Source organism: Haemorhous mexicanus, chromosome 18, assembly GCF_027477595.1.
Source record: "Haemorhous mexicanus isolate bHaeMex1 chromosome 18, bHaeMex1.pri, whole genome shotgun sequence".
Classification (NCBI taxonomy): domain Eukaryota; kingdom Metazoa; phylum Chordata; class Aves; order Passeriformes; family Fringillidae; genus Haemorhous; species Haemorhous mexicanus.
In genome coordinates, this window is record NC_082358.1 from 9,191,575 (window position 1) to 9,215,609 (window position 24,035).

The 24,035-nt window shown below is 48.5% G+C and overlaps 2 protein-coding genes and 1 non-coding gene across 9 annotated transcripts in view; all 3 read left to right on the forward strand.

The window, feature by feature from the left end:
- The first annotated feature begins 1,365 nt into the window (after nucleotides 1-1,365).
- Nucleotides 1,366-17,331, forward strand: TPD52L2 (TPD52 like 2). 7 transcript variants are annotated; one of them, XM_059863062.1, is made up of 11 exons: nucleotides 1,366-1,498; nucleotides 1,905-2,044; nucleotides 3,135-3,283; nucleotides 4,130-4,189; nucleotides 5,677-5,736; nucleotides 9,733-9,834; nucleotides 10,808-10,846; nucleotides 13,653-13,679; nucleotides 14,070-14,111; nucleotides 15,341-15,389; nucleotides 15,603-17,331. In XM_059863062.1, exons 1-11 carry the CDS (start codon nucleotides 1,480-1,482, stop codon nucleotides 15,696-15,698), a joined length of 783 nt encoding a protein of 260 aa, XP_059719045.1. In that variant the 5' UTR covers nucleotides 1,366-1,479; the 3' UTR covers nucleotides 15,699-17,331. The 7 variants fall into 7 exon arrangements, with proteins under 7 accessions (XP_059719045.1, XP_059719044.1, XP_059719039.1 ...); XM_059863056.1 differs by lacking the exons at nucleotides 10,808-10,846; nucleotides 13,653-13,679; nucleotides 14,070-14,111 and having other exon boundaries at nucleotides 1,367-1,498; XM_059863057.1 differs by lacking the exons at nucleotides 10,808-10,846; nucleotides 13,653-13,679; nucleotides 14,070-14,111 and having other exon boundaries at nucleotides 1,377-1,498; nucleotides 1,932-2,044.
- Nucleotides 17,332-19,481: 2,150 nt separating this feature from the next.
- Nucleotides 19,482-19,553, forward strand: TRNAE-CUC (transfer RNA glutamic acid (anticodon CUC)). The gene has a single exon. It is a non-coding gene; the product is annotated as a tRNA-Glu (tRNA).
- Nucleotides 19,554-19,833: 280 nt separating this feature from the next.
- The window catches only part of DNAJC5 (DnaJ heat shock protein family (Hsp40) member C5), a 30,919-nt gene continuing 26,717 nt past the window's right edge, over nucleotides 19,834-24,035 (forward strand). The window contains exon 1 of the mRNA XM_059862933.1: nucleotides 19,834-19,902. The gene's annotated coding sequence lies outside the window, so the exon portion shown is untranslated. The remainder of the gene's footprint in view (nucleotides 19,903-24,035) is intronic.

Here is a 24,035-nt window from a genome sequence, read left to right on the forward strand (position 1 = left end):
AAAATCCAGATTTCTCTCATGGGCTCAGCATTGGCTACTCCCTGGGTTTTCACTGAGCTCAGCTTCGAAATGAGGTGTGCACCAAGGCTCTAAAATTCACAATAACCCCTCAAAAAATCCCCCAATAAAAAGTTAAGCTGTTCAAGTGCTCCCTGTCCTTCCAAGGCTAAGCAGGCGGATGGGTGTCATGTGCTGTGCTCCAAGAAGGGCATTTCCAGGAGCTCTTGTGGGTGCTAACCCTCTGCTCTGGTGGCCAAGGTGCTGATGGAAAGGGCTCTGACAAATTCCATTTCCCCATCTATATATTCACTTCCCTTTTCATGCCTCATCCTGGGGAACCCGAAGAGAGAGGGGAAAAGGCTCTGAAAATGAAATGAGGCCGCAGCCCAGTGGGATTTTGAAGGAAGGGATTGCAAAATAGTTGGGAGCTTTGCGGCCCAGGGCTTCCAGGTGCCCTGACACAGGTCTCAGACAAACGTGGAACCGCAGGCTGTGCTGCCATCCACGCCCAGCCCCTCCAAAGGGAACAGCAGATTCTCACCAGAGCCGAGCTCTGCCGGCAGCAGGCACGGACCAGACCTCCCCCTCCTGCCACTGCTTCCCCTTTGATGTCATTGCAGTTGGCACCGCGGCAATCCCGGTTTTGAGGCACATTTGGAGCCTGATTCCTGCAGCTGCACTAGTGTGTGCGAGTGTGAGTAGCGTGCAAGAGTGTGAGTGTGAGTAGCATGCAAGAGTGTGCAGGAGTGTGAGTAGTGTGCAAGAGTGTGAGTAGCGTGCAAGAGTGTGCGCTAGAGTGACTGAGTGTGCACGAGTGTGAGTAGCGTGCGCTCCCACCCGCGGCCATGGCCTCTTGCCCAGGTTGGGGGGTCCCTGTGCCCGGGCCCCCGGGACGGGCTGGGGATGCCGGGAAGGCTCCGGGCTCCGCAGCCACCGCCGGGCCTAACGGGAGCCCCGAGTCCCGAAGGAGGGTGCGGGGACAGGCGGGGCAGCTCGTCACCGTGCTGAGAGATCGGCGCTAATGAACGAGAGCGGCGGGAGCTGGGCCGGGGAACGGAGCTCGGGGATCGTACAGAGCAGGGCAGGGAAGTCCCCGGTGCCCCGTGCCGGTGCTGCCCCATGGCCACGGTGTCCCGTTCCGGTGCCGCCCGGTGTGTCGGGCCGTGCCCGCTGTCCCGGTGCCGCCGGGTGTGTCGGGCCGTGCCCGCTGTCCCGGTGCCCCGTGCCGGTGCTGCCCCCTGCCCTCCGGCCGCGCTCACGGCACCGCCCGGCCCCGCCCGGCCGCGCTGCCCCCTCCATGACGTCACCCCGGTGTCCGGTGCAGGGGGCAGTGACACACGTGTCACCGTCACCGTGGCGACGCGGCGGTGACGCGCTGTGCCCGCGACCCTCCCCGGAACGGGCGGGCGGCGCGCGCTGAGCGCGTCACCGGGGGCGGCGGCGGCGGCGGCGGCGGCTGGACGGGCCCGGGGTGCCGCCATGGAGAGCGCGAACCAGGGTACGGCCCGGGGGCTGCTCCGGCCATGGGGCGCCGGGTGCCGGGGGGTGCCGGGCACGGGGGGAGCCCGGGGACAGCGGTGCGGGAGCTGCCGCTGCCGTGATCGGGGACGCGGCCCCGGGGATGGGGAGCGGCCCCGCGGGTGGGGAGCGGCCCCGGGGGTCTCTCCTTGGCTCCGCTTCCCTCGCCGCGCCCCGTCCCCACCCACAGAGCCGGGCACAGGGGCTGTGAGGCCGCGGAACGCCCGGCGCTGCCCGGTTCCGATGGATGCTCGTGGAGGAAACTCCGGCCGGGGTTTCTGTTCCCGTCCCCTTCCCGCAGCTCCGCCGCCCCTCGCCCTGCTTTGCATAACGCGCCTCGCCTGCCGCTTGCTTATTCCGTGCCCTCTGCTCCTTGTCTGCGACAGATATCAACCTTAACTCTCCCAACAAAGGTCTGCTGGCGGATGCCATGACAGATGTTCCCGTGGATAACGCGGCCCGGGGCGCTGCGCCCCAGGGATTGACTCTGGCCGAGGAGGAGGAGCTGAGAGCCGAGCTCGCCAAGGTACGGGGGGCTCGCCCGGGCAGCGTGTGCCCCGGCTGTGTTCTGCTGGCAAGGAACAAACAGGAGCCACGGGGGCAGGACCGGGTGTTTTGTTGTTGGGGTTTGTTTTTTTGGCTTTTAATTTTGCAGTGTTACCTTTGGGTCTCGGAGGTAATTGTTAAAATGCACAAAGCTGGCAGATACTTCAAACGCTGCGGTGTGTTGTTTGCTCTTTCCCAGAACAGCCTAATTTAGAGCTCTAAGGAAACAAGTGGCTTTTGATGCCATGAGCTCAGTGTAGGATTTGAGTTCCATGTGAAGCCAGAAAACACTTCAGGCAAATACTAAGCAAAAGAAGGCCATTTTTTCTTAGGAAACTGAAACATTGGAGCACTTAATGAGCTTTTCTTCTTACCTTTTACCCTTAAATATTTATTACACTTTACCGGCAACTATTTTTGGTGCCTATACATTTTCAAAGAGCTGAGGGTTTACCTTGTAACATCCTAAAGTTTGAGCACCTCTGGTTATCATTTCTGTCTGAAATGTGGCTGAAGATAATTGCAGCGGTTTCTCCGTGGTCCTTTCCTTCATGTGAGAATCCTGTTGCAATTCTTTGACCTGCAGGTTGTGGCAGGGGAGGACTTTGCTGCTCTGGGTGCTCATGCAGGGCTTGCTGATCTGCAGCTAAGGTAGAAATGAACCCACTCTGCCTGGAAACAGCTCCAGAGTGCTTTGAAAGTGTTGTAAGAAAGATCTCTGAGGAAAAACTCTTTGCTTTAAAGACATCAGAGGAAAAGAAACATAAGATAAAATCTTAGTTAATAAGGTTTGGTGACTGAATGATGTTTACTGTTGAAATTACAATACAAGGAATGGGTTCTGTTCATCTCAGTGCCACTAAGTCACAGTGACTTGTATGGAGGTGAAGTCTGAGTGATCTCCCATTCCAGCACAGTCCATGTTGAGTTGAATAATTCATCTGATGTTCTTCTCAATTTTTGAAATGAATGTTAATGAAATGTTGCTAGTTTCAAGGGAGGTAAAAATCTGTTTTAATTTAGTTTTTAACTGAACTGTGATTTGACACAAACCTCTGCCTTTCTCTAAGGTTGAAGAAGAAATTGGTACTCTCAGACAAGTTCTGGCTGCCAAAGAGAGGCACTGTGGAGAGCTGAAGAGGAAGCTGGGTCTGACTCCCTTGGATGGGCTAAAGCAGAACCTGTCCAAAAGCTGGCACGATGTCCAAGTCTCCAACGCGTGAGTGTTGCTTGTGACACCTGTGTTTAACCAGGGCTCTGTGTGACACTTCCCAGCAGGGTATTCCAGAGCTCTGCTCACTGCTTGGAGGTTTCTCTTCTGGTGGGTTTATAGAGTAAAAGACACCTTTAAAAAATCTATTTTGTGTTTGCATAAACTGGACTTCCATATCCATGATCAGGATAAATTGTTGCTGGCTGCTCTTTGCCATGGTGTTAAAAATCTGGATCACACTTGGTGTTAAAAATCTGGATCACACTTACTGGTTCAGTTTGCCCATTTCTGCCTGTTTTTTGAGGCATAGGCAGCTGCTGCCTTGTTCTGAACTCAGGCTCAAAGAGAAGTGCAAGCAGTTTCACAGCTTGTGCCAGTTCAGAAGCATTCCCTGGGTCGTACAGCCTGAATTAAAAGCCTGCACTTCCTAGGAAAAAAAATCTGTGTTATTGGTGTGCTTCACCAGAGTCATCCTGTCCTAAATATGTAAAGTGAGACTGTTCCTGAACAGGCATTAAGGGTATGGTCCCTGCTGTGCTTGACAGTGCCAGAAGGAGGGACCCTGAGGTAAGTTTGTCCCTGCACTGAGTGTCAGGGACTCTGGGTGCCCATGGACTTCATTCAGGCTAAAAAGTCTCCTGTGACTTAACTGGGGTTTGGAGTTAATGACAGTGATACTGCAGAGCAGATTGTTGAGCTGTTCATCTTGCTGTTTATTCTTTTCCCTTTTTCCTCATCTTCCCTCCTCTGTCCCTGCCCTGTTTCTGTTATTCCTTTGTCACTGGAATCTGTGTCACTGTCTTCTAAAAAATGAATATTAAAGTTATATTCATTAACACTTTCTGTTTCTAGTTATGTGAAAACATCTGAGAAACTTGGAGAGTGGAATGACAAAGTGACACAGTCTGACTTGTGAGTGCCTCGGGCTCCTCAGCATCACCTCCTTGTTCCTTGCTGCCTTCCCTGATTTGTGCTGCTCCTTGTATCCCAGGAATCAGGGCTTGCTTGGAGGCAGGGTGAAACAGGATTGTTACTTCCAGCATGCCTGGCTTCCAGCTAGAAACATCTCTCAGGTGCAGAGGAGATGAGTAAATGTTACTGCCATCATCTCTGTCATGGTCTTGCAGAAGAAAAATTCCAATCAGTTACCAGACCACATTTTGAATAAAAAAAAAAAAAAAAAAAAAAAAAAAAAAAAAAAAAAAAAAAAAAAAGAGGGGACAAAAATGTAACCACAATTTCCCTTCAGCTGGTAATTAGTAGGTTAGTCTGTTGTTTCAGGTGTCTTATTAGTGAACTCTACCTATTCTGTGAAACTGTTTCTCATCATGAATATGGTAGGAATCAGTTTGACTGCTGCCTTTCTGTATGGCCACCTGGGAGAGAAGTGGCTGGAGGTACTTCCCCATAGCTGGAATTAGGGGCTGTGCAACTGCCAGTGTGTTCTTGGGCTTCTCAGTCTGCTGCATTGGTGTGTGACCCTTTTCCCAGTGTCAGCACTAGAAATCCATGAATTTTAATCTTTGCTGTGTATCCAAGCAGGTGACAAATGCACACAAAGAGCATCTGGCTACTTTTGCTTCTGTAATACATTCTTTAATTATATTAAAGCTCCACTGATATTAGTCATGAATCATTAATTCCTGCTGCATAACTGAACTTAAGGAGCCCTTGAGTGCTTTCTGTGCTGAAGTTTCCCTCTCTTTGTCTTGTGTTGAAGGAGATGATTTAGCTAAGAGGAAAATGTGAATTGAGAGCATCACATCATTAGGCAAGGTGGCACTGATCTAATTGGGGCAAGTGAATTCTAGGTGATAAGTCCCCTCCTTTGAGCACCTCTGTGTTCTGTCTGAGAGGGGAGCAGCCACCTCCTGTAGTGTGTGTGTTCTGTACCTCCTGAGTTAGTTGTCACAACCCTTAAGGTACTGTTTTTGTACAGAGAAACATGATTTTTAAAGATCAGAAAAGCAAAAGTTTAATTGTTTGTCTGGTTCTTGCTGTATTGGTAAAATACATCTTTGGGTGTGGCAGTTTGACTTTTTTGGCTTTAAGATCAGTTCACTGCTCTGTGCTTTTAATACAGACCAGCAACAGAACTTGTAGGAAGGGAGCAGAAGATGCAAAGTTTTTCATTTCCTGACACCTTTAAAACTGCAGGCTTTGTTTCTTGGTGCTCAGTCTTTGAACATGCTTAAACAAAAGAAACTGGGGCTTAGGTGTCTCCCTGCCTCTCACACAGTTCTTTTCCCTCTGGCTGTATCAGAGAGACTGAAGCTGTTGTCAGAGAAATAAAGCCTCTGATACTGTAAGTGTAAAGAGTCACTAATAATGTGGAAAGTGTCAGAGGAAGCATCTGTAGTGAATCTTGGAGCTGTCTCTAACCTCAGTTGTGTTTGTAGATATCTTTCAGCCAGCAGCACACTGGAGGACTGGAATGAAAAATTAACTCAATCAGAAGCGTGAGTGTCTTAACCTTCAGCCTTAACAAATGCTTCCCTCTGCCAGTCTGCTGCCACTAACTGTGCTGTGCCTCTGCTCCCAGTCCTCTGCTTTCACCAGATCTACCTGGACATTTATCTTTCCTGGCTTTTAACTTTTTTAACCCAATAAATGCCTCTGCTGGGAGAGGGAGCTTTTCCTCAGGTCAGTATCCAAGTGATACTCTGTAAATGCCTGCCTGGTCTCAGGAGCTGGCTGGAACCCCTGGGTAGCTGAGACCTGTGTGCCACATGTTCCACCTTCAGCTGAGAAGCTGTGGAATAGCCAGACTGCCTTTCTTGTTACCCCAACATGCTCTGCAGGGAGCACGAGCTTTGCTTTCTGCTGTGGTACGTGATGAGAATAGAGCTGTAGTGTCCAGGGCAGCTTCCTGTCATGTTGGGGCCACAAATAGACTCAACCAGCTTAAACCTCACAGCTGTTCTACTCCAGTTGTTGAATGCAAATCTCTCTTAGACGTGCTCTTACTAAATGCCTGAAATTAAATTCTCATCTGGACTAAATTATGGAGGGGTATTATGGAAGTTGGCCTTTGTCCTTCTCACTGTGCATTTCCCACAGTGTGTAGGGCAATCCCTTACATTGCTGGAGTAGGTGCAGGTAGGTTTTGTCATGATTTTTTGAGCTGATTTAAACTGGGGAGGTAGGTCTTAGATGTGAGCCAGCTTTTCCTGTTCCCTGGAGTGGGTATAAAGAGCAGTCCTTGGAGCTGGCTGGTTTTCAGCAGCATGTGTGAGTGCACAGTTTTCTTCCTAACACGGGTGAAAGAGGAGCAGAGATAAAGTGTAGGAGTAGCAGAAAGAACTTTGAAGTATGCAGGTCGACTTTCAACTGTGTTTTCTAGATTAAGAAGCTGTAAACTGTCACCATTTTACTTGCCAAATAGAGTGACCTTGGTTTTTGTGCTTGCTGTCAGTGGCTGACTCCAGCAGAGTTCAGAGTCCCTCCCTGGGTGTGCCTGCAAGAGCAGAAAGCTTCTGGTTAGATCTGTTTCCTTGTACTTCATAAGCACAGAAATGTGGCGGAAATGAGCTTTTGTGGAGCACTTGGGGACTGAAGAGCTGTGGCACCTTTGCTTTCCTGCTTGCTTTGGCACTGGACAGAGTGACAGCTGGTGCTGGCAAGGTAGAGACTGAAACAGGGACATGAGGGGGATTGAAAGATTCCAGCAACATTTCAGAAATCAATCAGAGTTTCTACTTCTACTAAGTTTAGTGAGTGCAAAAAGGCAAGTTCAAGAAGTCCAAGGGTGAGGTTTCATTCATGTGTTTTGGGTTTTTTATGCAAATAAATCATCTTTCCTGTTTCAGTGCTGCTCTGCTCTGTAACTAACAAGGCTCTTGAGTGAGCTGGGAATGGACCTGACTCCTGACCTTATGGTGCTTTTGCATGCTGTGGAATTTCCTGGTGTTTGCCATTCCTGGCCACAGACTTTCCCTCTGCAAGCAGCACATAAACAGGGAAAAACCCACCCCAGTCTGTTCCTAGATCCAGTTTCACTGTAAGCAGAATGTGAGGTGACTTGCACAGTTTGTATCTTTAGGCAGACAGCTCAAATGGTGATTGCTGGATGAAAGCAAGTGAGAGGAAGTTGCTGTTAATGGATACAGGAGGATTTGAGGATGCAGATTTCACTCCTTCCTGTCAGGGTTTATAGGAGAGGGATGCAGTGAAATGTTTGAATACCGCAGGATGAACAGCACAGGGCAGAGATCATCTCTGCAACTTCTGCTGCAGCCAGTTGCCTGTAAGTAAAGTGGGGTATTAGCCAGAGCTTATATTTATTACTCTCAGATTTGGATTATTCCATTGTGCTTTGTGCTGGGGTTAAGGGAAGAGAGTGCTTGTGAATTTACACCCATGGGAAACCAGGCTGTGGCACTTGCAGGAGAAGAATTGCAACTTCTAGGTCAGGGCTGGGTATAGTTAAGTTGCATTAAAGCCTTGTATAAGCTGATCCCTTGCTGTCACAGCTGCAGCTGCACATGTGTGTGGTGGCAGTTCTGGGTTACAGAGCTGCTCATCTCCCTGTGCTTCCCTGGCTCTGCCTGGCAGCAGCGAGGTGTGTACGTGTGTGTGGGAGCTGTGGATGCAGGACTAGGCTGGCCATCTGATCAGCTGCTGCTTTTTTGTGCTTCCAAGTTTATATTTAATTCAGATCGTTGCCTTGATCTAGATTGCTGTGCCAGCACAAGCAGTTGTGCTGGAGGAAGGAGCACACTCAGGCAGAAGCAGCAGCACCCATGCACTTGTTCTTCAGTTATATGAAAAATTCTGCTGTCAGGTGTGGAAAACATGATTGGAAAATCTCTGGCCTGCTGAAGCTGGGCATAATAGCTGGAATTTTGCAGTATGAATGGCATGATGGTGTCTTTTGAGGCTGTAAAGCATTCCTCAGTGCTGAGCTCTGAGTGCTAAGCAGACCTGGAGTCAGCATTGCATACTTTGGTGAGCACGAGGCCTTCAGTACTTGTTAGGCAGCTGTAAATCAAACCCCATGACAGGGCTCAGCCAGGGAGGAGCCTGGCTGCTGAAGGTAGGGCTTGAGATCCTCCTCAAACACAGTGGTTGCAATAGGAAGGCAATCCTTGTGTGAGATCAAGCAGCCTTGGTGCTGATCAGTTCACTCCTAAATTGTGCTGAGGTGCAGAAAATTGTGCTGTGCAGAGGCAGTGTTGAGGCCTTGCTGTTGGGCTATGCTCAGGTTCTTCTGGACCTCTTGACTTTAAGAAGAATTGGTCTGAAAAATTGAATTACAGGAATTATAGGAGTTACAGGAATTCTCTCTAAGAAGCAGGAAGAAGGAAGGAAAAGCTGATGCAGTTTTGCCCTGTTCTGCCTAAGTCTCATGTGTATTCATGATTCAGAAGTACTTGGCTGTGGTATTAAAAAAAACCAACAAAACCCAACATGTTGTAATTGGAATTGCTCAAATCCAGTTCTGGTGCTGTGGTGCTGCCCTTGCACTTCTGCCTGGAGAGAAGGAGATGAGAGTAAGTCATCTGTCACCGTGGTGTTTGTAGCCAGGGCAGCTCAGGCATGAGAGAACATTAGGCTGTTTATAATGCCCTTCTCCTAAATGTCCTCACCAGGCAAAAAAGTAATCTCAAGCTGAAATATTTGGAATAAGAAAAGTTTAAAATGCTGAACTTGTTTTCCAGCCTGAGTCTTTTCTTTGTAGTCTGAAGAATGACATAAATCTAGATGTTAATCATCAACTGGAGAATAGTTTAGAGAGAATGAAATAATGAAAGTGACACAAAGAATCTTTGTTCCTGAGATTAGTCTCATCTGGAGGAAACAAAGGTTCTCAGGTGTCTCCAGCTCAGGTATAAACTCAAATAATCAGCTGACAAATAAAAGCTGTCAGACTTTTTACCTACTGTGGTTAATGGTAACTGATAGGAAACTTCTCTACTAATTTATTTCTAAACTGCTGCTGTAGAGCTAATGCTGATTCCTGCATTTTCTTTCTATATGATGATCTTGGTCTTGCTTCTTGCCTCTTTCCTCCAAAACATAACTCCACATCAAGTGCTATGGCTTCCTCAAGGCTGAAAGGATAGTTTGGAATAGGTTCCTAGACTTATTTTCTCCAGGACATGAAAAGATGGTTGCAGAGCAATTAGGCTGCAGTGCTGAGGTGTTAGAGCTTCCATGTGGAATATTGGTTTTGCTTTGGTTTTTAGCAAATATTTGTTAGATTTAACAATATATGGTCAGAAGTAGAAAGTGAGAAAAGATTAATGGAAAGGTTAATCCTACACTTGCTGCTTTTTTAAAACTTCAAGTATTTGAATATTTGCAAATCTGGGAGTGGCTCTTTCAGTGAAGTCAGTGCAGCTCACTAACCCAGCTTCTTTCCTTTAATATGGGGTCCTTTTTCAAAATGGGGAGGAGGGGACACTTTTTGATCCAACTTGTTCGTTCAATTTATGATTTTTTTTTCCATGTAGTTATAAGAAGACCCAGGAAACCCTTTCCCAGGCAGGACAGAAGACTTCAGCAGCCCTTTCCAATGTAGGTTCTGTTATCAGCAGGAAGCTTGGTGACATGAGGTAAGATTTCTGCTTTGCACTCCAGGGCTTTGATCTTGGTTTCAAACAGGAATGGGACTTTAGACAATAACTAGGCTTTCTTCCATTTTTCTGCTTAGTTGGTAGCACGTTGCTGTTGATGGACTGCCACCTTCTGTGTGGTCCTGTGCATTGTAGTTTAGAGCAGATTAAACTCTTACTGAAGACTTACTGAGGGGATAAGCCTGTTCTAAGGCATTTAAGTTTGGTTTGGTTTAGGAGAACTGACCAAACATTTTTAGCAGCTTTCCCCCTTTTACCATCATGTGGATTCACTGCAGCTTTTCTATCATATGTAAGAAATTAGAATTAAAATTTCCCTTTTCTATTTCTTACTGGTTTATGGAGAGGTGTTTTCTCAGTGTAACTGCTTCGGATTAGAGAGGAGTCATCCCTCCTGTGCTCTGTTATGATTAAAAACAAAAAGGGAAAAGTCTGCTTGCTGCATTCCATGTGGTTTCAAGCCCTGGGTGTTGACATTCCATTTAGAGGGGCAGCATGTCTTCCAGGCACAGTTATGTCATGTTGGTTGGAAAATACCAATTGATTCAGAAGATTATGACAACATTAACATCTTTTTCTGTGGTTGGGGTTATCTCCATTCCTTAAGTAGATGACCACTGAAATAATTGCAAATTTCAGCCTCTCCAAACTGGCAAGAGGGACAGGTTCTCCTGGCTTAGGTTCTTGCTCTGTGAGATTCTGAGCTGTACAAAGCCCAAGGTTAGAATTGGTGATTTACCTGCTCCTCAGAACTTTAATCTAAAGATTTCTTCCCCACTGATGGTAACATCCACATTTTTCATGCAGAATCCCTTGACCATGTTTTTCTTGGATTTGAGAGCTAATACTGGATGTACAGCCTGTCTAGGTTACTAAGGAAGGATTTTTAGAGCTTGTATTTAACATGCTGTCTCAGACCTTGGATTGAATGGGTAGCTGTCATTCTTTGTAGGGAATTTCCTATTCCACTGTGGCTGGGAGTACCTGAGTGGTAAGAACTTGTTGGCCTCTGATCACATAGTACTGATTTATTCTGGTTCTGTCCTCAGTGAGTTAGTTACTGTGTTCCTGGAGGGTGTTTTTTCATGTTTTCAGAAGCTCACATCTCTGAATTTGGCAGAGGACTAGCTGGCTTCCTACCCTTTCCAGCATTCAAGTTGTAACTTTTCTTTCCTGGAAACTCCCTAGTGTGATGGAAAAAGAGAATTTCATGTAATCACAGCAGATGACAGATACTGGCACAAGATGTGGTGGGAACACATTTTGCCAAACTGATAAATGAACTTGGGGCCTGGTTTCTGCAGTCTGGCTGGGCTATTGCAGCAAAGGAATGGGAACTGTGCTTTTTTTGGGACCACAGGGAATTCCTGAACTGGGATTGCCACAGGCAGAAGCTGTTTGGACAGGCTGGGTCCTGCCTGTTGTCTTTGAGCTGGGAGAATGCAGGTCATGCAGCTGCTGAAATGCTTGTGCCATCCCAGGAGCAGGTGATGGAGGGAGGGGCAACTCTCCCTGGTGGCAGAGCTGGCCTGGCACAGTCACTGTCACAGCTGGCCACGTAATCAGCTGGCCCAAGTACGTGCCAGGCCTTTGCAGCAATGGGTTTTCTCAGCTTCAACATCTGCATTCCTTTTTATAGCTAATACCTTGGGTAAGGTGTTATGAAATACAGGCAGCTTCTTTTTTATCATTTGGGAATCCCTGCCAAAGTTATTTCAGCAGGATTGTGTATGTGGCCCTGTGGGGGAACACAGTAATGATTTTTTTTAAAGACTTCTAGTTTTTCTCTGCATATATAAACAGACTTCTATCTCCTGTGCTGCATCCAAGTCTTCCTATTTCTGATACTGTGGAAGTTTAACTCTGGGCATAAGGTTTTGCAGGAGCTGTCCCACTTTTCACCCTTGCCTGGTGAACTCTGGTGTTCTGGTATGTGATCAGAGCTGACAAGGAGTGAAGTCTGTTGTATTGCTGTGATCACTGCTCTGGACCAGTGGGATGATCTCTGTTCCCAGAGAATCTCTCTTACAGGCCTTGTAGCCTACACTGACCTCCATTACTGTACTCTGGTTTTTCCTTCTTACACTACAAATTCACTTGTAAAGCGAGTTTATTTTCCAGCACTGGAAGTGTTGAGATAACAGAGGGGATTTCCTTGTTTAGTCAGCCTTCACTGGCTGATAAATGCAAGGAAAGCCTGATGAATGGGACAGAGCCTCCAATCCACTGAGGGTGTGGGTCTAATTCCATTAAAAATGCTTGGGCCAAATTGTTTTTAAATACAAGTAATATGTTAAATCTTTGGACATGCTGTATTCTGGTCAAAATAATTTTGGTGTGTGGATTGTAACCTTGGGAAGTTAATGCTGTAACTGTGTGCTTGTTGCATTAATGCTCTACTGGATTGCTCTGAGGAGAGGAAAAGTACCTTAGTGGGTGGGATTTTTTTCAAATCTTGGCCTGTTCAGATGTCTCTGTTATCTCCACCTACAGTTAAAAAGTAAATTAGCTTTTAAACATTCTGTTCCTGCATTTTACTGATGCCAGTAAACTGCAAAATTGGAAGTGTTTCCTTTTTGTTGCTTTGTGGGTTTGTGTCCACCTGTGCACTCCATGGTGTCTGATGAAGTTTGCTGCTGTACATAATGCTACGAGCAAATTCATTAGGAAGTGTCAGCCTGAACCCACAGTGCCTGCAGATTCTGGAATTTGTGTAAACTTTCAATCATTATGGAAGGAGAAGTGTTACTGCTAGGTCCAGGCCAAGATACTGAACAAGGAACCAGTGCTTGTGGTATTCTGTATGGAGCAGCACGGTGCATGGATGTGTTGTCTGTGTTGTTCTCCTTTAAGCAAGAGTAAGTAGAAAGTTAATTTATTTCACATGCAAAGGCAGCATTTCAAGGCATCTGCCCTGCCAAAGAGCTGACTTGGATATATGGGGAATGAAACCACAGAGCCCAACATCTTTGCTCTGGCTGTCAGGAAAAGCCCTTGTACTCATTGCCAAGTGCTTCACATCCAGCTTGCCATGACTGCTTCCTACTGCAGAAGAATTATATTTAGGTGGAATAAAACACTGCTCTGGCAGGAGAAGCTCCTTTAGAGCATCCTGGTAATCTTCCTAATAGAAGTAGGAAACCTCAGTCTGTTGTTTCAGACTGCTGAGATGCTGCTGCATTGCAAAATCCCATCCTAAAAATGGGCAAGCAAGTTACAGGGTAAACATGATACCTTTAATCTTCTCTTTAGTAACCTGCAGTGCATTTGTTCTCTGAACTGTAACTTCGAGATTTGCAGGCTTGGCAAGACGAAGTGCAGGTATCCATTGCAGGCTGCCCTTACTCCAGTCCTCACCAGAAGTCTGAGCAATGCTGTCTTTGTATGAGGGATCACAGGGCGAAATGGGGGAAGGAGGTATCTCTACCAATATAGCTGGTGCTTGGTAAAACCTTCAGTTTAGAAAAAAATGCTTAAAAAAACATGTGAAAGGAATAGATGGGGGTAGGTAAAGTGTTTTGGTTTTCTGTTGCACATCTACTCCTTTCCCTCCCCAGCTGGGTTCTAAGTTGATGTAGGTGCTGTTATTGCTCTTTGTGAAACATTTAACTTGTCTGGAGTTAATGAAAAGCCTTTTTTTGCTTGCTCTTGTGATTTATTTTGAGAGGCTTCCTCCTGGGTAGTTGACCGTGCTGCCCAGTGATTCTGTGACCATGTCCCTGCATTTGGTGTTTAGCTCTGTGTAAGTTTCTGACCATTCCTTCCTTTTTCTCTCTGCTGCCCGTGGCCTCTCCCAGGGCTCACTCCATCTCACATTCCCTTAGGTAAGATATTCTTCAAGGCTCTAAAAGAGCATTTGTTTCTGTGCCAGGCCCTTGCAGACCTTAAAGGGGAAGCTGGTTATTTAAGCCTTGCCTAAACTTTTGACACAGATTGAGAAATCTACCACAAACCAATGCCCTGGGATTGACTTTTGGATCACAGTTGCAGTTAAATACTGGCTATCCTGTGTCTGGGAAACTAAACTAGTTGAATTTAGTCTAATTCAACTAAACTGTTGAATAAGGGGAGAGAGGGCTGGCTCCTACCACTTGGGCTGTCCACAGCAACCTGTATGTGGACAGTGAGTGCTTCAGACCTGGGGTTAGGCTGCTTTTGCACGCTGTCACATTGTTGTTAACTTTTTCCTCCTTGTCCCAAACGCTTCCGAGCAGCGGCTACTCCATCCGCCACTCGATAAGTATGCCAGCCATGAGGTAATGTAGCACCTGCCTGTTCTCCTGAGTGGGGCTGGGGGGAGGACAGCTGCCTCCATCACTGCTGAGGAGTTTGTTCTGACTTGGACAACCAGCTCCCTTCTCAAGCAGGCCCCTCTCTGAGCGTGGATTAAGCACAGCCTGCAGTTTGACTATTTAAAGGGTTTTTTAATATCTCTTAAGGTCATTAGCACCTGTCTTTTCTTGGACTAAGTGAAGTGTTGCACCTGTACCAAAGTCTGGTTGAAGCTTGCAGCTTTCAGAGGTCCCTGAAGGGCAGGATTACAGTTCTGCCACAATGTATGGCACAGCCATTGCTGACACTGAGGTGAATCCTAACGGGAACCCTCTCAGCCTTCCCTCACTTGCCTTAGCTGGTGATCTCCTTGCAGGAGAAAAGATTGCCAGGGCTGGACAAGCCCACAGAACTCTCTCTGCTCATCCTCTTTCCAGATCAGCAGAGGTTATTTTATGGCTGCAAATCTAAAGCAATTCCTTGGAACAAAAATAACTGAGATGGGGCGAGTCATCTCCCAGTGCTCCCGCAGCCTGGCCCGGGGGAGCAGCTCCATGAGTAATTGCCTGGTCTGGATGCTCAGTACAGAGCACTCCCTGAAATCCTTTGCCAGCCAAGCAGCTTGTTGGGTTGTCAAACAACTGACCTGGTTTTCTTTGCTGGAAATATGAAATGCTCTGATTAATTTATTAAGCTGTGATTTTTGTGAGCATTTCCTGATGCAAATGATCACCCCTGTAGAAATAAAACTGCTGATAGGTGCATGTACGTGGCCCTTCCCCTTCCTCCCCATGGTTGTGATACAGGAAAATGAAGCCTTTGTTTTAAACCTTTCTCAGCTTTCCCTTTCCACTATTTAAAACAAAATGTTTTTATTTGGAAGTTTTTTTAAGCTAAGAGCTGTTTTCTGCTGTACTTAAATGGGCCTTGATTCCCCAGTAAACTAGGACTTGTTTCCCTCAACATTTTAGCTTGAGCAATTGAGTGAACTGCATGTGGAATAAGTGTTTCCCTTCAGAGTTTGGATGTGGTGTTCATGCCTAGGGTGCCTGAGAGATTTGTGCCAAAGGGTATGAGGAGCTGGAAGTGTTCTGGGTGATGGTGTCACTGCAGGGGAGTGGCCACAGAGCCCAGTCACACTGTGCCATTTGATATGGTTAAGAGCTAACTTGTCTTGATTTGTTGTTTTTTTCTCCCCTCTTCTTTCTTCAAGGAATTCTGCAACCTTCAAGTCCTTTGAAGATAGAGTTGGGACCATAAAGGTAACAGTCTGCTTTGTCTTGTAAACACACAGTGTGAAGCCTTGTGCAGAAACTTTAATTTCTGCAATGTTTTTCTTGTAGACTAGTATTCGGGCAAATGGCCTCTCAGATATGTGAAGTCTTGGCTACAGTAGGTGACCTCGACAAGGGGGAATTGACTTGGTATTCCCAGTGCTGCTTTCTTGGTGTCCTCACTCTCTTCTCTCCTTCCAGTCCCGAGTGGTGGGCAGCAGGGAAAACAGCACTGACGGCCTCCACTCCCCCTCTGGAGCTGGGGACAAGCCTCCACAAGACAACGCTCCCTTCTAGGCCTGGATGTGGCTTTGCACAGCTGTGCACAACTGGAAGAGCCCCCTCCCTCCCAAACCTTCACCACGGCAACAACATGCGAATCCAAGAAGGGGCTGAGAGCCAGTCTGGAGAGATCCATCCTTCATTCATAGACACTGCTGCTGGATCCAAGTCAAATAAAGAGAATGCAAAGTTTTGTACACAAAGAATATTTTACACTAAAGTTTGTAGATTAAATGTATCACTGCTGTCCTTTTGGGAGAGCGTGTAAGCTGGAGTTTCCTCAGAGTAGCTCAGAAATGCCCCTGCTGTGGATGCAAACAGTTTTCCCTTGTCTGTCATGGCTTGGAGCAGATACATGGCCCTGAGCAGCATGAGGAGGGCAGTAACTGGAGAAGCCAAGTGCATGGGCACCTTAGCTTCAGCTTCTGGCTCCGTTCTCTGTGTGGGCTACTCTGGGAGCTCCCAGGCTTCTCCTGTTACTGTTTTCTCTGGCTCTCATTGGAGCTGTCAGGCTGATGGGGTAAACAGTTGGGGTTTTTTCTGGGCTCCTAAAAGGTAAACTTCACTTAGCAGCTGCCTCGTTGTTACACTAATGCTCTAGCTTTAACAAAACTAAGAATCTTTATTTTTAAATGCAACGAACTTTAAAGAAATAAAGCGTAAAAACAAACAAAAAAAAAAAGCTTTCGCATATTAGGGCAAAGCTCCCTTGGACTCTGAAGCTGAACTGCAAGCCTTACATCACTTATGCTTTACTTGTTTATGGTTTATTTTCTGTAGAGGAGACTGCAAGGGTTCTAAAGCTGGTTGTTGAGCACTGGAGTTTTGCATCATGCAGTCATAGCAGCATGTTTATAAAGCCAGTTCTTGTGTTAAATTCAGTGGTGCACTCTCGAGTGTATGAAACTTGCTTCTCCCTTCTCAGCTTATCCCTTCATTCTTGGAGGAGGAATTTCTGAAGGCTGGAATATGGATATCATTGGAGGGACTCTGCTCTGCTCTCTGAGGGCTCCTCCAGCTGGTACATCTGGCTGTGACTGGATGGGTTTCTCAGTTGAAAGCCCCAGCTCTAATTTTAGTTTACAAAACTGGCAGAGAGTCATGGAGCTCACCCAGTCCCTCCAGGGGCTGGATGTTTTGCTCTTTTGATGTCCAACTTCATTGCTCAGGAGCTGACAAATTCCAAGTTTTCTCCTAGAGGCCTGATCTTATTCTAGGCAAGGTGCCTCCACGTAGAAATACCTAGAGTGAGCAATTCTGTGCCTTAGAGGCGAAGTGGGACTTACTCAGGTCTTTAAACTTATGTACATATCTGGGTAGTTTTAGTGGTTAATCACCCCGGAGGGACTGAACTGCCTCTGACCCTTTAGAGAAGCAAGTTTTGACACTGATTTGATAAATCTCCATTTCCCCCACCCCTGCTCCCCTCCCTCTGCAGACCTGGGGATGTGGGATGAGATGTTAGTGGGCAGATGTACTAGGCCATAGGTGGAGTGTAGAGTGTCGTTCACGGGCACTCCTCGTTTGACTGGAACTGTGAGGAACAGAGCCAGTGAAATGGGGACTGCAGGAGCTTGGGTATGGAACTGTTTCTCTTTAAGATAAAGACTGAGGATATGTGTCAATAAAGAATTCTTTTGGGAGAAAATGGGGTGAATGTCTTTGTCTTGTTCTAACAGCACTGAAATCCTCTCTTGAGTGGTTGTTATAAACTCATCAGGTAAATACCAACTGCCTGCAGCAGCCTGAGGTGAGAAGCAAGCGAAATATTCCATCCTATCCCTCTGGTTTATCTGCTGGCTCTGTGGATTTTCTCTCATGAAGGAATGTACTAAATAACATTTACAGTCTGATGTTTCCTTTCCAAGATACTGGATACTATTCCCAAGCTGTTTCCTCTGGGCTGGGGAGCTGCAAAACTCCATGGCTGGTGCTGCAGGTGAATTCCAAACTTCCTCATGCCCTTTTCCTGAGCTGAGAGCGTGGGGCTGCAGTCCCAGCAGTAACCTTGGCAGTGAGAGCTGAGGCTGGAGAAATTTCTAATGTGGAAAAGCTGCAGCTGGGGTGCTGGTGTGGCTTGACAGCATGATACCTCAGGGAACCAGTCACCTCCCTGGAAGCTCTGGCAGTCAAACAGCACAGCATGGAGAAGCTGTGGATGGGTGGCTGGAGCTGGGAGCTGCTGTCTCCAAGTTTAAAAGGGCAGTGCAGAGCAGGCAAATAGGTTGTGAAGAGGCCACAAGAGATGCTCAATGTGCTGTTTGCACAGGAAGGATTCCCAGCTAGGCTTGGGACATCTGCTTGGTGATGAAGGTTTAGTTTTGGATTTGTGGGGTTTGGGCATTTTGAAGGTTGGGGGTATTTTTCCTACATCACTTCATTAGGTAAAACTACATCTCTCCAAGTGGGGCTAAGGACAGACAGATTGGTGTGAGACCTGATCCTGGAGGAGAGATGCTGCTGGGAGCACCCAGGCTGAGGTGAGGGCAGATGGCTCTGTCCCACAAAGCAGATAAACAGCAGAATCGAAAAGTAAGTCACTGCAAAAAGCAGGAAGGAGCCACTTTTCCCTGCTGGCACCATGTCCCAACCCTCAGCCAAAACCACAGCAAGTGTTTCTTGAGGAATTTGAGATTTATGGTCTGAGAGGGGTTGCACAACCACTCCAGCAGCCTGTGCTCATTCTGGCCGAGCGAGCAGTGTCCAGAGCCAAGCTGCCAGCCTGGGCCCACTTGCTGCACCCCCGTGGGTGCTGGGGTGGGCTTAGCACCTCTTCTTGGGTGCAGACTCTGTGCAAGATCCAAGGTCAGTGCTGGGGAGCCCTGCAAAATGGCTGGTGTTTTGGACAGGGAAAGGTGCAGGAGCTGGGCTGGGGATGGAGCTGGAGCAAGGAGATGGTGTGGGTGTGTGATTCATGGTGATGACTCTCTTGGCAAATAGGATCCATCGTCATTCATTTCTTTAAAACGTGAGTCAGAGGCAGCAGACAGGAAAGGCCATTAGAGCCTCACGGAGAAGACACACACCAGCAGGAGTGATGGGAGGGATAACTGGAACCAGTCACCACCCCAGCCACACCTGCTCCAGGATGCACTGGATGGGTGGAAATTGTGTTTTTACCTAACCCTGGGAAATAGCCGTGTTTCCCAGGAAACAGCCAGGAACGCCAGGAAACTTGAGCAACTGGGGAAAACAGACTCGGGAGCTTAAACCCCTCGTTTACCCTAATTGTAAGCACTCGTTTTCGTTGAAGGGAACCGGCTCTGCACGGAGCTCCTGAGGACCCCAAGGGCCGCTGTGGGGCTGGGTGGGATGCTCGGAAGGCGCTGCCCAGGCACAATGCGGGTCGGTGTGCGGGCAGCGGGCTGTGTGACAGCGCCCTAAAGGCAGTGAGCCCTCAGCCTGCAGCACACGGGTGATGTCCTGGGCGTGTTCCGTGTACTGCTGCAGCCCGAGCCTCCGGCTCCTCCACTGTCCCTGCAGTCCCGTACCTCTGTCCCCAGCCCGCAGATCCCCGGGTCACAGCCCCGAACCCAGCGCTCCCTGTGCCACGGTCACCAGCTCCTGGGGGGAGCTGCAGCCCCTGGGGGGAGCTGCAGCCCCTGGCCGCACTGATCCTTGTGCCGCAGCCGCCAACCTCACTGCAGATCCCGGTCCCTGTGCCACAGTCACCGGTTCCTGTGATGGATGGCAGCCCCCGCCCCCTGTACCGCAGTCCCCGATCCCACCGTGTCACTGTCCCCATCTGGCCGCAGAGGTAGTGCATGAAATATCACGAGCAGAAAGCAAGTGTATCGCTCCCTGGTGGTCTAGTGGTTAGGATTCGGCGCTCTCACCGCCGCGGCCCGGGTTCGATTCCCGGTCAGGGAAGCTCGCTTTTTGCCGCGCTCTCTCCCGCTTTTACCCCTTCCGTCCCCGCCCCCTCCGTTCCCGTCGGGATCCCCCGCGCGCTCCCGGCGCTGCGGCCGCGTGCCGGCGCGCGCGGCGGGGGCGCTGCGTGTCGGGGACGCGCATGCGCAGTGCGCCGGCGCCGCCCCCTCCCGTGGCCCGGTCCCGGTCGGTGTCTGGCGGCGGCGGCGGCACCGGCGCTGAGGACGGAGCGCGCGCGCCGCCGCGACCGGGCCCCGCGCGAGGCCCCGAGGAGCCGCCCCCGCCCCGCGGGGCCGCCCCCGCCCGCCCGCGGCTGTGCGGCCCCTGCCCGCCCGCCCGCGGGCCGCAGGTGAGCGCGGCGGGGCCGGGCCGCGGGCGGAGGCCAAGATGGAGCTGGTGGCGGTGACGGGGGGGGGGGGGGGGGGGGGGGGGGGGGGGGCGCGGCGAGGCGGGAGGACCGGGGGAAGGTGGGATGTGCCCGCCGGCATCTCCCTGCCCGGGGGCATCGCCCGCCGAGCATCCCCGCCCCGGGAGCCCCCCCGCCCCGGGAGCCCCCCGCCCTGGTCCCCGGTGCCGGTGCGGGGCCCGCGGCCCCCTGCCCCCCGCTCCTCGGAGCAGGGGGGAAGAACCCCGAACAAAAGGCCTGGGAAGGTGAATTCCAAATGAAAGTCATCTCTGTGTGTGGGAGCCGTGAATCACTCTGGCTCGCTCCAGAAGCCGGGGTGATTTTCCTTTCCCTTTTCTTACGTTATCCTGCTGATTTTTTATTGAAATAATTAGTAGCCGCTCAGCTGATGAGGTGCTTAATGAATGACGTACCAGCGGCGGGAAGCAAATCCAGCCTTTATAACGTGAAACTTGCAAAGGCAGCATATTTCTGTTTATTCGTGCAGTGTCTTCTGGCTCTCAAATTAAGAATTCCAGTCAGGTAATTCTGGAGATACGGAATGCAAGTGGACCGAACGGAGACAGCGGATTCCCTGATAGCGCCTCGCTCCTGCTTTTGTGCTGTATCAATACCTGCCTGTTCCACACCGGTGACACAAAGCCTTGAGTTTATTAGTGGAGTGTGGGCACTGATGCAGACGGGGCTCCCTAGGGAGCAAGGTGAAGGCCATCCTGTCTGACATAGGAGGGAAAGCCAAAGGGTTTTATCTTTTCTAGGTTTGTTTTCACTGGGGCGTTAATTTTTGTGCAGTGTGAGACATTGCTGTTGTGCTGTCTGTGCTGCTGTAAGGCTTAAAAAGAAAAAGGGCATAAATTTGGTACCTCATCTCAGACTGGTGTGAAATAATCTAATTCTCCCTGCTGATGTTTGCCGCGTGCCAGCTTATCATCAGGAAAGGGAAATGCTGTGTGTGTGCTTAAATACTGTGTTAGTTTGCTGTTTTTGAAGCAAAAACTTGCAGGCCGCAGTCACCCAGTGGCTGAGCAGTGGTGGTTCACCCATTTCTCTGGGTAAATTAAGCTCTCCAAAGTATGCAGAGCTGCAAGGATTTTCTTTGGAAATGCGTCAGGATTGGACCTATTTAAATTCTTGAATTGTAGCAGCCTCCTTGAAGTGGAATTTATTCTTTTGACTGCAATTTCATTAGAGGTGTTTTCAGCTTCTCAGGCATCTGTTGGTTTCAGGTTGCTTAGGATCAGTGTTTGCATTTTTGTTTGCTTTTGGTAGAATATGATAGAATCCTAATCTGACTAAGGGATCTTGAGAAATACATGCCAAATTAATTTGCTTTAATGAATTAGCTCTAATAAATCAAGTAAGCTGTGCGCTGGGAGGGAGACAAGAAGGGAAACAGAAGCTGGAGTGGAAGAGAAATTGACATTAATACATAGAATGTAAGATGAAAAGAAGTTTATTTTTATTGAGCAGCTTCCTGTGGTTTTCTCGCCATGCTCTAAGGGCTTTGGAGAAATTCGTCATGTTGCTGGCAGTGCAGAATCTGCTTTGTGGAGAACTCAGGCTTTGGAGATGGGATTTTCAGCCAAACAGCTTTTTGTAAGCATAAATAAATACTTCTCTCCCTCCCTCATTTATTTTGTCTTAGGGATTGTCCACAGCATTTAAATAAAGGGGAGATGCTGCAACATGGTCATGTTCCTCCTAATTTTTGGATGTGTTGCATTGATAAATTGCAGGCTGGAGGCTCAAGTGGAAGATTCCCCTCCTTCCCAGAGTGGCTTTGTGCTATATTTAACCCTCTTTTATTAGTGGGTGCCTGAAAAAGTAATGTTTTGTAGCATGCTTTGGCTCCTACTGTAGACCATAGTTCGTGTTGATTATTCCCAGGAAGTATAAACACTGTTTCAGTCTTTCCCAGTGCCCAGGGACCCACCTCCTGCTCTGTTGGTAGCCTGTCCCAGTTTGCAGTGGGTTGTAGGCAGTTGATTTGGTTTGTGGCTGAGGTGGCACCATCACTGACCTGGCTGCAGCAGGGAAGTGGCCCAGGATGATTGGAGCCTGCCAGAGGCTTGTTTTGCAGCAGATGATGGGAACAGGGCTTGGGATGCAGCTGGGGTATGGACAAGCTTCTCACACCATGTGAAGCCATCCATGGAGTCAGCGAGGGAGTTTGGATCCTCATACTTTGGAAAACATGGAGGAGTACCAGAGTATGACTTAAGAACTTTCATGCTGGAGGGAGTCCAGAGGAGGCCATGAAGATGCTCCCAAGGCTGGAGCAGCTCTGCTATGTAGAGAGACTAAAAGAGTTGGGGTTGTACAGCCTGGAGAAGAGAAGGCTCCAGGGAGACCTTAGAGCCCCTTCCAGTACTGAAGTGACTCCAGCCCCTGGAGTGACAGGACAAGGGGGAATGGCTTCACTGGCAGGGGACAGGGTTAGACTGGGTACTAGGGAAGAATTCTTCCCTGTGGGTTGGTGAGGCCCTGGCACAGGTTGCCCAGAGAAGCTGTGGCTGCTCCATCCCTGAAGTGTTCAAGGCCAGACTGGATTGGAGAGCCTGGTCTTCTGGAAGGTGTCCTGGCCCATGGCAAGGGAGTGGAACTAAATGATCTGCAAGGTCCCTTCCAAACCAAAGCAGTCTGGGATTCCATGAGCCCGACAGCACAAGCATTGATGTTGAGATCCCTTGGCCTCACAGGTTCTGTGTTTGGCAGGTGGTGGTTGTCAGCAGTGATGCTGTTATTCAGTGTAGTTCCTGTCATGGTGAGCTTCAAGAAGGATTTTTGTCTGTGTTGAACACTGTGATAGGGAGTAGGAATGGGAACCTGACTGGATTACCTAGAAAATCATGGTTTAGGCTAAATATAAAAGCTGCTGTTCTGACTCTGTTTCTTTAATTTATGAACTCAGTTGCCAGAATATCCTCCCTGGGAAAGCAAGCACAACTGAGGGCTGGAAGGGCCTTCAGCAAATCCTGTCTATCCACTGAACAACTTGACTTAGAACAGCAGTGCTGTAACTACCTCTGATATTTGCCATATTTCTTTCTTTTATCAGTTTGCCAGTTTGTAATATTTTTGTAGGTATTGTTAATGTTAATAACCAGATCAAACTATTTTTCAGTATGTCTGGAAATGGGTTACCAGAACTTTTCTGCAGAGCTTATACCCAGAGTGAGCACTCCAGTACCTCCCCAGAGCATGCAAACTGGCATCTGCTGGCAACTTCACTGCTCTCCTGTCAAACCACAAACAGGGATTCATTTAAGGTAGTTTTACTACATTAACTGATTTCCCTCACAGTTTGCTCTCAAGCTGTGCAAGTCCTCTTTGTTTGGCTTTGCCTCTGCCTGGGAAGACGAGGATCTTCTGTTGCTCTCCACTGGCCTGAGGAGAAGGATGTTTTCCAGGAGCAGGAGTGTGCAGCTTGGCAGTTGCTGGGGCTCTGTGAGGTGCCCCCACCTTCTCAGCAGATGGCACAGAGTCCTGCAGTGAGCCTGTCCCCTGTCTCAGATGTGCCCACCTGGGCCTTGGGACAGCTGGGTCATGGCAGAATCCAGATGGAGGGATGAGGAACATCACCAGTGCCCAGGACCAACGTGATGGATTGCACTGGTTCTTTTCACCTGAAGAAGTTGTTTTCCAGGTGCTCTGATAATTGAAGTAGTTTGAGTTAAGCAGTACTGGTGCTCTGTGGTGCTGGTGGTTGGTTAACCAGTGGCTGCTTTCAGTCTTGAAAGAAAGGAGTTTGAATGTTGTGATATCTTAGGATTTGCTTAGAGGCTCAGTTGAAATATTGTCTTAATCAATAAAAACATACAAAGCACAGTTGTTGGAAAGTGCATGTTTTATCTTCAGAGGCACTTTGCTTCCTATTTCAGGCCATGCAAACTGATTGAAAGACCTGTGTTCCAAAAGGTGCATCAAGATTGCTTATAAATGATAAGATTGTTTTAGCATATGATAAAATTTCTTATGTCCTGGCAACTGCTTCTAATTCCTCTTACATTGTATCTGCATTGCACTGAAATGTGCCTTTTTAAAGCCTTTTTCTGCCTCTTTCATTAATGGTGAAG

Bases quoted from the DNA above. Each gene is read 5' to 3' on its own strand.
- TPD52L2 (XM_059863062.1), top strand. The intron at 3,284-4,129 runs GTGAGTGTTGCT...TTCTGTTTCTAG, and splicing joins GATGTCCAAGTCTCCAACGC to TTATGTGAAAACATCTGAGA. The intron at 13,680-14,069 runs GTAAGATATTCT...GCTTCCGAGCAG, and splicing joins TCCATCTCACATTCCCTTAG to CGGCTACTCCATCCGCCACT.